Source organism: Ornithodoros turicata, unplaced genomic scaffold (genome assembly GCF_037126465.1).
Source record: "Ornithodoros turicata isolate Travis unplaced genomic scaffold, ASM3712646v1 ctg00001032.1, whole genome shotgun sequence".
Classification (NCBI taxonomy): Eukaryota; Metazoa; Arthropoda; class Arachnida; order Ixodida; family Argasidae; genus Ornithodoros; species Ornithodoros turicata.
Window position 1 is genome coordinate 190,584 of NW_026999441.1, and position 10,970 is coordinate 201,553.

Sequence of the window (10,970 nt, forward strand, 5' to 3'; positions counted from 1 at the left end):
ACCATCGTTGCTTGCGTCGGTGTGTATTTCTGTTTCGGCGTTTGGATCGAAGTGGGCAAGCACGGGTGCGGTCTGTAGACGCGTCTTCAATTCATCAAACGCCTGTCGCTGGGCTTCACTCCAGATAAAGGTGGATCCGTCCTTCGTGAGGGCATTCAACGGTGACGCAATTCTTGAAACGTTCGGAATGAACCATCGGTAGTAGGCGCAGGCCAAGAAAGCTTCGAATGTCTTTCCCCTTAGAAGGAACAGGGTAATTTGCGATGGCCACCGTCTTCTCGGGGTCGGGGCGTACGCCGTCGCTGCTCACGAGATGGCCGAAAAATCTGAGTTCCTCGTAGCCCAATCGACACTTCTGAGGCTTCAACGTCAGCCCTGCAGTTCTGATAGCCTCGAGGAATCTCTTCAGCCGTTCAACATGTTCTTCGAAAGTTCTTGCGAAGACGACAACATCGTCAAGGTACACCAGGCAGGTTTGCCACTTCAACCCGGCGAGAACTGTATCCATAACTCGCTGGAACGTCGCTGTTGCTGCGCAAAGGCCGAAAGGCATAACCTTGAATTCGAAAAGTCCATCCGGAGTGACGAAGGCAGTCTTCTCACGGTCCCGTTCGTCGACTTCAATTTGCCAGTACCCCGTCTTGAGGTCCATGGAAGAGAAAAATTTTGCGTTTTGAAGGCGATCGAGCGTGTCGTCGATGCGCGGTAACGGGTAGACGTCCTTCTTCGTTATCTCATTGGGTTTCCGGTAGTCGACGCAGAACCTGAGTGTTCCGTCCTTCTTCTCCACGGACTCGTTGACGGCTGGATAATGTCATCTCTTAGCATCTCTTCTACTTGCTTTCGAATCGTTTCTCGCTCTTTGCAGGATACCCGGTACGGCATGCGGTGAATTGGACGGGCGTTTTCGCCGACGATGATGCGGTGCTTCGCAATGGGCGTTTGTCTTACTTTCGACAATGCAGCGAAACAGTCACTGAAATCGTTGAGCATCTGGAGAAGGGTTTGCTTTTGAGTTGTATTGAGTTGAGAGTTTACGTCGAAATGTCCGGCATCGTGTTCCGCGGTGACCGCGATGCGAGAAGCGTCCATCAGGCAAACATCCGTGGTAGTGTATTGGTATACGATGACGGCTATATTCGTCCCGTTTGCGAGGTGTTGTGCCTCCGGGTGAAAATTTGTGACCAGGAGTTCGACTGTTCCGTTTCTTCCGGGCACAGTTCCTCGTGCTATCCCCATTCCTCGTTCGTGGAGAAGTTGCGTGTTGCCTTCAGCCAACAAACAGCCAGTTGGTGGTCTGTCGCACGTAGCGGTCACAAGGACTGACGACAAGGGAGGCAGGTTGACGTGCTGACTCGTCACGGCGGTTACGTCCGTGTTTGCGCGCTTCTCCGGGGTTATTCGTGGCCACCACTTGTCTTCAGCGGTTTCCGGCGTTTTGGAAGAGATAACTCCATTTGTGAAGTCGATGGCTGCTTCATTTTCGATTAGAAAGTCCATTCCGAGTATTACATCCCGTGGGCAGTTCGGCAGAACGGCGAAGCTGACGACTTTCTGGATGTCACGCACTGGTATGACTGCAGTGCATCGGCCAGTCGGTGTTACGACGTGTCCACCAGCAGTCCTGATGTCAGGCTCATCCCACTTCGTTTGCACCTTGCGAAGCTTCTTAGCCAGCGTACCACTTATAACAGAGTCGTCGGCTCCGGTATCGATCAACGCAATCATCTCATGGCCGTCGATGAGTATCTTCAGGTTATTGGTAATTTTTCGAGCGTCGTGTTGGTGCTGCGTTGCTGTTCGTCGAGTTGGAGGAATTGTAACTTGTTGTCGGTCCGCAGCTTCACCTCCCGAAGCTGCAGTCTTCAGTTTTCCGAGTTAGGGCTGCGCCACACAGGTCATCTTGCCGGTGACCGTGAATGTGCTCTTCCTGGCGACCTGCTGCGGTGGCGGACGCTCGGGGACAGGCCGCGTCGTGAGCCAGCAGAAGCATTCTGCTGCCGTAGATAGTCTTCAATGGCGGCTGGGCGACTACCGTGCTGGGGGCGGCGGGTGAAAAACCGGGAAGACCAAGGCGTCTGTAGGGACATCGACGATAGACGTGGTTGGCCTCTCCGCAGTGGTAGCAGAGCGGCGTGCAGTCGGGAGTCCGCCAAACGTCCGTTTTGCGAAACGGCTGAGAGTGGTGCGGGACGCTCGGAGTAGGTTAGACAGGCCGAGGAGGCGTCCAACGGTCTCCGTAGTACGGCGGACGAGTAGGTTGCCCCTGTCTGAGAGCGGCGGCCTAGGTTGGTCTCGGTACTTCGGCGTCGGGGTTGGCGGCATTGCCTGCTGAACCTCGTCCTTGATGGCCGCGCCGATCGAAGATAAAGGGTCTGGAGCCTTCTCTGGACACAGGAGAGCTCGTACTTCTTCGCGCACCACCTCTCGAGTCAGCTGTCTGAGCAATCCGACGTCGAGGCCAGCGGTCCTGGAGAAAGCCTCGTAGCCCTGGTGTCGTTGGTCGACGGTAACGCGAGAGAGCAGTGTGCTCTCAATGCGGACGGCGTCGTCCAGAAAAACGTCGGTCGTGGTGGGTGGATTCGGGGACAGGGCGCGAAAAATTTATTCTTTTACGCCCCTCATGGGTCGTTGAACCTCCTTCTCCTCGGATGCTTTGAGGTCAGCTCGCCAAAAGAGCCGCAACACATCTTCGACGAAGCCAGTAACGCTTTCGTTTGGCAGCTGGATCCGTCTCTGGAGCAGATGTTCAGCGCGTTCAGCCCGTTGTTGAAAAGCGAACGCCTCGCGGAGTTTGCTTTTGAAGACGTCCCAGGACGTGAGCGAAGTCTCCCGGTTCTCGAACCATGTCTTCGCGGTGCCTTCCAGGGAGAAATTGACGTTGACGAGCTTATGGTCGTCACTCCAGTTGTTGAACTTGGCGATCCGCTCGTAGTGGTCGACCCAATCGTCCAGGACGTCGTAATACTCCCCGCTGAATGTCTTCGGGGACCGTGCAGGGGCTATGGGCGTGGCAACAGGTTGCGCCACTTGGGTGCTGGTCTCCGCAGTCATCTCCTTCTCGCGTTTAGGGGGTTCTAATGGACCGAATTCTGCAGGCAGGCCAAGCTGTCTTCTGCTTTGTCGCAGTTAGTCTTCCAGGCCGTTTAACAAGGGATGCCCCGCACCTCCACCAGAAACGTCACGAAGCGAAATGGGCCGGCGAGTCGTCGAATAAACAGCAAACGGTTTATTAAACTACTTGTTAGCAAAAACACAAAAGTGATAGCTCTCTGAACACAACCGAGTCCAAAGAATGAATGCTCCAGCCTGGAGCGCACAAGCATTGAAGCGTCGCGCCGAAAAGCCTAGAAACTGCACGCGCGTTTGCCAGAGAGCAGGCGATGTGTCTGGAATCTTCTTGCTTCTACGCGCCGGGATGAGATGTACCGTTTCGTGCCTGCCCTGGAAGTTTCTCGAAGATGATTCGTGGCAATATACATCCTACATGTGTGTACACGAAGCTTTGGACAGTCGGAAGAAAGAAACAAACGGCTCTTCCGACAACGACGTGAAGACATCCTTGTGAGCACGAAATGTCCTCGTTGACTCCACTGAAACGGCTCCTTGGTCCTCTAGAAACGCGCACACAAGCGCCATTTTCAACGACGAACATCGCAACGTTTTGCGTCGGCTGACCTCCTCGCACAATGACTACGAACGCCACACACCCGGCTATGGTGGCAGGCTGCGAGTAAGGTCACTTCTTCCTTCTCACGACGAAGCGGGTCACGTGCAGCACGCTTTACTATGGCGACGACGCTGCGCTACGCGCCGACAAGTGGCCAGTAATCCGCCCTTCGACACGACTCGACACGAGACACGACACGATCGACTCGACTGTGCTCGGCACGACGCCGCTCGGAGACCGAGGGCAACCGATCGACCCGGTGGAGGATATTGGTAATGCCGTATGCCTGAGGGTGGAAGGCCGTGGTCCGTCTGTGAGCGACTCCCAGTAAGTAGCAGAGGCTGCGGAAGAGGTGCGAGTCGCACTCACGGCCCCTGTCGGTGGTGATGGTGGAGGGAACTCCGCAGGGGAAGATCCAACCAGACAGGAGAGCAGAGGCTACGGTCTCCGCAGACATGTCCTGTATGGGAATGACCTCTGGGCATCGAGTAAAGCGGTCTATGCAAGTGAGAGAGCGGCGGTTGCCTTGGGCTGGTGGAAGTGGGCCTACCAGGTCAATGTGAACGCGGTCGAACCGTGCATCGGGTATCATGAACCGGTCAGGTGGGAAGATAGTGTGGCGGCGAATCTTGCACCGCTGGCAGGGTAGACAAGACCGGACCCATGAGGCCACGTCGCGGTTCATGGTAGGCCAGATGTACCACTCCTGAAGTAGCTTTCGGAAGACTGGAACGCCAGTGTGAGCCAGGACGTGGAGGGCGTAGAGGAGAGGACGGCGGAACGCAGGTGTTACGTAGAGGCGTGGGGAACCAGTAGACGTGTCACGCCAGAGGGAGGTGCATGCGGCAGGCACTGGAAGCAGCTCGAAGTGGAGGGTACTGCGTTTATCAGAGTATAGAGCCCAGAGGGCCTCGTCCGCCAGCTACGAGACTGCGAGCGCTTCAAAGTCGGTGGGAGCGGGTTGCCGAATATCGGGGATGGGGACGATGAATGCACAGGACAGGACGTCGGATGCGGTGTTGTGGCGGACCGGGATGCAGCGGACATCGTTCGTGAATTCAAAGATATAGGCCATTTGGCAAGCTTCGCCGTGCGAATGCTTATCCGAAGGGGTCCGCAAGGCACAACACTAGAGTTTTGTGGCCCGCACAGCACAAAGTCGCGGCCCTCGAGAAAGTGCTGGTAATGGCAGACTGCCGTGTAGGCTGCGAGTAGTTCCCAGCCGAAGGTGCTGTAGCGGGTCTCAGCTAATGTCAGTGTTCGAGAAAAAAAGCTGAGCGGTTTCCAAGCGCCATCTTGACGATGTTGCAAGACTGCACCGACGGCCTGGCTTGTGGCGTCCACAAGCTAGGCGAGCCGCCGTTGAGCATCCTCGAAGGCGTGCAACCCGCCGTTGTCAGGGATAAAGGGACAGAGAGGAATTTCTTCCCGTGGGGAGCTGGCAGAAGCGCATACAACGGAGCCAAAAGATAAGAGAATTGAGGAATGAAGCGACGGTAGAAGTTTAGAAGTCCCACAAACTTGCCGGGCAAGGGTTAAGTGTCTGGACAGGGGAAGTCAGTAATGGCTGTGACCTTCGCGGGTATGGGACGAATGCCCGACGAATGAATGGAAGGTGAGCGTAAAGACGTCAAATTCACACTTTGTGAGGTTCATGATTACTCCATACTCCTGAAGTCTAGAGAACAGTTGGCGTACGTGGGCGAGATGTTCGGCCTCGGACTTGCCGGCTACGACGATGTCGTATAAGTATGCGAAGGCACTCAAGACTTCATTAATAAAACGTTGTGATGTCTAGGCGGGGTGGTGATGGCGGCTTTTACATTTGGACTCGCCATGAATTAAAAGCTTCATAGGAAACCGAAGTAGAGACGCAAATCTACTGCAACATGTGAATGAGACCTGTCTACATTGGATGGCTCACGAAACGGAAAACAAGCTATGGTTTGATTACATATCCCTTACGAAAAAGTCAGATCTGATTTTTATCTGACCTGATCACAACTTCCAGATCTGTTTTTGATCAGGAATTGGGACATTTCCAGATCTGGCTTTCTTGTCAGGCCAGATCTGGAAATGTCCCCATTCCTGATCTGTCTGGTATCTGGCCTGATTAATATGCCAGATCTGTTATGTGTCAGGCCAGATCTGGAAATGTCCCAATTCCTGATCTGTCTGGTATCTGGCCTGATTAATATGCCAGATCTGGAAATGTCCCAATTCCTGATCTGTCTGGTATCTGGCCTGACTAGATCTGCTTGTATATCAGGCCAGATCTGACTGCAAACAGTGTCCCACATAAAATATTCACAAATATGTAAAGAAGGTGGATATCACACCACAAAGGTAGAAAACAGCATATGTATGTTGTTTTCTACTTTTGCAGTGTGGTACCACTTTTTGAAACCATTGTGCATTTCAGTAGGACCCACTGTGTGCGGCCAGATCTGGCCTTATATAGTTATTGCAGTTGTGTGGTAGGTCGCAGAACTTTTCTCTTATACCTCATTATTTAATTTGGAAAGACATACCAGCTAACATATGAACTTGTGCATTAAGGGCCAGAACTTGTGCATTGGAAATAATTGCTTTGCCGCAGGATCTAAAGAAATGTGTGAGGGTCCTTGACTGTGTCTGCTTATCGCCCAACTTTACAGAACTGAATTTGTAGTGAACTCCACTTTTACTGGTTAGCATGTAAAATAAACGTGAACAGTCGTACACTGATATTTGTCGTTGCTGTTTGACGACCGGGACTGAGAGACCTTAACTAGTTCTTCTCCTGTCTCTCTTCTCCATTATTCTTTCTAGATCACTAGTCGTTCGCACCGGACATTAATTGCGACGGTTAATTATCACGAAAGATTCGTCCAACGTGAATTGCATCACACAGGACATGCTCGTAAAGGGCACGATCATTCCGATGAGTTCCGGATCCGGCCTGTCCGGACCTTATATGGTCGTCAATCCGGATCGGACCTTGTCTGGTCGGATCTGGTTCCAGTTGATCTGGACAGGTGTCCGGATAATACTGATGAATCCGGACTAACACAGACTGGTTTCCGGATCTGCGTCCGGCACCTGTCGGTTAAAACCAGGTAAAACCGGATATACCATGCTCGCTTTCAGATCTGACCCGATCTGGCCTGAATCCGGGCTCGTGTCCGGCCGATCTGGAATTTTCGTACGGGATCACTCTTAGAAAAAAGTTAGTATGAGTTACTACATTTGAGGTAGCAATTTGCTGTCACAACTTTTACTAACATGTTAGTAACGGGAGGTAGTAATTTAACAGGTAGTAATGGTTTACTTACCTTGCACTTACTACCTTTTGGTTGCTACCTTTTGTAAAACTAGCAAAACCTACTATGTGTCTTTACTATGGACTCGTCACGAATTCACACCTTCATGGCGGAACCGAACTGGTGATGCAAATCAATCGTAACACGTGAGGAAGAGAAGATCGGATGTTGTGTGTATGTCTAAGGGAATGATACCATCAGCATCAATACATTTTAATCATCTGCTAATCCTGATCAGATCTCTCGATTTTTAATGTGGGAACTTGCGCGACAGCGACTAGCGTAGCAGTCACGCGCGAAACCGAAACATCACGCACCAGAAAACGGAGCGATATATGATCATCATACCCCGTGTATGTGGCGCCACAACAGTGGACGGCCGGTTCGCATGGGTTCCGCTTCGATTGGGCAGTTAAGTACGATCAACACAAGTGAGCAAAATGATAAAAACACTGAAACGTCTGTCTACCAGCGTGCAAACGTTCATGCAAGGGTAAGAATGAAACCTTCGATGGAAGGCAGACTGGACGATTTCATTCAGATTCAGGCAGGGCCCTAACCTTTGGGTCTCCGATTTTTTCCATTATTTTTTACGAGATAGCCCCATCTGTGGCATGAACACTGGCGTTGATCCCAGGTTCCGAGATGACGTGGTAGGCGAGATATAAAATCAAGAGCGTAAGGGGTGAAAACAACGTCTTCGCTCCGAAGCGATTTCTGCTCACTTTGAAGCGCTCTATTCCGGCGTCTGTAACGGCCACAACCTCCAGTCTTCCGCTACATATTCGCCATGCCATAGGCCCTGGGGCTGATTAATAATTCATGTCTCCGACGAGCGAAACATTTTATAAAAAATCCGCGAAAAGACATCCCTACTGAATTTTACGCCCTTTCTGTACCCATATGGTTGCCGTCGTGATTTTAGCAAAATAATGAGCTACAAGTTGAACGAAAGCCTAATTTTCGCTCTGTTCAACAATGTGCAACACAATTCTCTATCCTGTTTCGTTTCGATAAAATTCGCGCCGCAGCTGTCACAGGTACGAACATTTTGTCAAAGTTCGCGATGCACGTGCATAAAAAGGCCATGATGGATTTGTAAAAAAAAAATTTAGGTTCAGGATGAATGCCTTACCTTTCTTTTGACATACAATTCATGGTTGCTAAAAGCTTCTTGACTGAGTTACAGCGCTCACAAACTGCCATACTTCGCCAGGCCTGACGGACCGGCATACTTCGCAGTCACTTGCTGTTTTCAAGCATGTGCATTCACCAGAACTTTATAAAAGCTGGTGCATGAGCCACAATACAGGTACCAGTTCATAGCGAATATATATTCACTTAGGAAGGATTCCACTTTGCAGAAAAGTGAAGGAAAAGCGGTAAAGAGAGGAACAAGGAATGACAACAACAGCGCGTAATTTCCCACCTTTTATTGAAAAAGAACAGTGCCTTAAAAAATGCATTAACGCGTGGTCGTCACTTCACGCATAGTTCTTGCAAGGAAAACATCCTCGTGTGCACTTCTGTCAGCTTTGTACAAACGGGACATGAACGAAGGCCAGGTACTGGCCGCATCGACGATCGGTCGTTTCGATTCCCTGAGTGCTGCCGCTTCATCTGAAGCGAAGTGCAAGATATGCGTTTGCGTGTCCTCGTTCTGTCAGCACCGAAATGAAGTCCTGAGCCCGACCGAATTACGTCCGTTGCTTGAGACCGCATGTTGTACACTCTTGCTGCGTATTTAAGTGAGCCCCCTACTTCATCACAGGCATTTTTCCCATGTCCAATCGTGGGCCATACTGTCCATGTCCACTATTGGCAGAGAAGCCAAGTATCTCTCTTCACGTGCGTTGCAACGGCAAAATCTGACACCGTTAGCCTGGCAACGGCAAGCGACGACCTGCGCCATGATACAGTGCACGCGCTTTTTGCGTTGAAGAGAATATTGGACACCCTTGATGACATGCTGCCGGTGTTCTCACAAGTCGTCTGTGTGTCTGAACAGGTATCAGTTACACGAGATGCGGCGTAACACACTGCTGACACTCTGGATATTTTCAGCGAGTGGACATGGGAAGAATGCCTGTGATGAAGGAGGGGCAGCAAGTGTGTACAATATGCGGTCTCAAGCAACGAACGTAATTCGGTCGGGCTCATGACCTCATTTCGTTGCTGACAGAACGAGGACACGGAAACGCATATCTTGCACTTCCCTTCACATGAAGTGGCAGCATTCAGGGAATCGAAACAGACCGAATGGTCGTCGCTGCGGCCAGTACCCAGCATTCGTTCATGTCACGTTTGGAACAATGCTGACAGAAGCGCATACGAGGATGTTTTCCTTGCGAGAACAATGTGTGACGTGACGACCACGCGTTAATGCATTTTTTAAGGCACTGTTCTCTTTGAATAAAAGGTGGGAAATTACGCGCTCTCGTTGTCATTCCTTGTTCCTCTCTTTACCGCTTTTCCTTCACTTTTCTGCAAAGTGGAATCCTTCCTAAGTGAATATATATTCGCTATGAACTGGTACCTGTATTGTGGCTCATGCACCAGCTTTTATAAACTTCTGGTGAATGCACATGCTTGAAAACAGCAACTGACGGCGAAGTATGCCGGTCCGTCGGGCGTGGCGAAGTATGGCAGTTTGTGAGCGCTGTAACTCAGTCAAGAAGCTTTTAGCAACCATGAATTGTATGTCAAAAGAAAGGTAAGGCATTCATCCTGAACCTAAATTTTTTTTTTACAAATCCATCACGGCCTTTTTATGCACGTGCATCGCGAACTTTGACAAAATGTTCGTACCTGTGACAGCTGCGGCGCAAATTTTATCGAAACGAAACAGGATAGAGAATTGTGTTGCACATTGTTGAACAGAGCGAAAATTAGGCTTTCGTTCAACTTGTAGCTCATTATTTTGCTAAAATCACGACGGCAACCATATGGGTACAGAAAGGGCGTAAAATTCAGTAGGGATGTCTTTTCGCGGATTTTTTATAAAATGTTTCGCTCGTCGGAGACATGAATTATTAATCAGCCCCAGAGCCTATGGCATGGCGAATATGTAGCGGAAGACTGGAGGTTGTGGCCGTTACAGAGGCCGGAATAGAGCGCTTCAAAGTGAGCAGAAATCGCTTCGGAGCGAAGACGTTGTTTTCACCCCTTACGCTCTTGATTTTATATCTCGCCTACCACGTCATCTCGGAACCTGGGATCAACGCCAGTGTTCATGCCACAGATGGGGCTATCTCGTAAAAAATAATGGAAAAAATCGGAGACCCAAAGGTTACGGCCCTGCCTGAATCTGAATGAAATCGCCCAGCTGTTCTGACTCTGAAAGCGACACAAGACTCGTGGGTCAATTCCTGCCACTGTCTCTATTTGATTGGATATTGGATGCCATATTTGAATTGCGCATGAAAGCGTTGAGGCGGAACGGCCGTTCAGCGCACTATGCGGCGGCGGCGCCGTATACCTACTTGGCCTTCGGGAGAGGAAAATCAGTTGCGCTGCGCATGCGCTAGAAGTGACGTCACGTGTCTCTCTTTGCCGCCACCGTGCCGTCTGCTCGCTTCGCGTGCGGTTTGCTTGAGGATGAGATTTGTGGTAGCGGTGAAGCAACTTTGCCAAATATTCCGTTCAAGTTCCTCGCTGGATGTCCCGCTCGTCCGTCGATGTTCAACAGGTGAGGGGCCGTTTCAGCAACGCGTGCGAGTTTCATGGTCGGTTCAAAAGGTGAGGGCGTCTGTACAAAATTGTTCAATGGTCCGCTCAAGTGCCAGTCCACTTTTTCTCAGCTGCACCCTCTCAGTTCAGGCAGCAGCAGTACCAGGTGTATGTACATAACTTCCAAGTGAATTAAGACGCACGAGTGCAATTCTGAAGCTGGTAAGTACGTCTCATGTTACACACCATTCGCGTTCAACGCTCTTATTTTGCATGTGTTGTAGCAAATGATTCAGTGGCATAAACCGGCAGACTGGTGCGTAATCTAC

At 50.7% G+C, this 10,970-nt stretch overlaps 1 protein-coding gene across 1 annotated transcript; it reads right to left on the reverse strand.

The window, feature by feature from the left end:
* Positions 1-729: 729 nt before the first annotated feature.
* On the reverse strand, positions 730-1,500 carry LOC135376100 (uncharacterized). The gene has a single exon (XM_064608673.1). It carries the CDS (start codon positions 1,498-1,500, stop codon positions 730-732), a length of 771 nt encoding a protein of 256 aa, XP_064464743.1.
* Between the last annotated feature and the right edge of the window lie 9,470 nt (positions 1,501-10,970).

Bases quoted from the DNA above. Each gene is read 5' to 3' on its own strand.
- LOC135376100 (XM_064608673.1), bottom strand. From the start codon at position 1,500: ATGGACTTTCTAATCGAAAATGAAGCAGCCATCGACTTCACAAATGGA.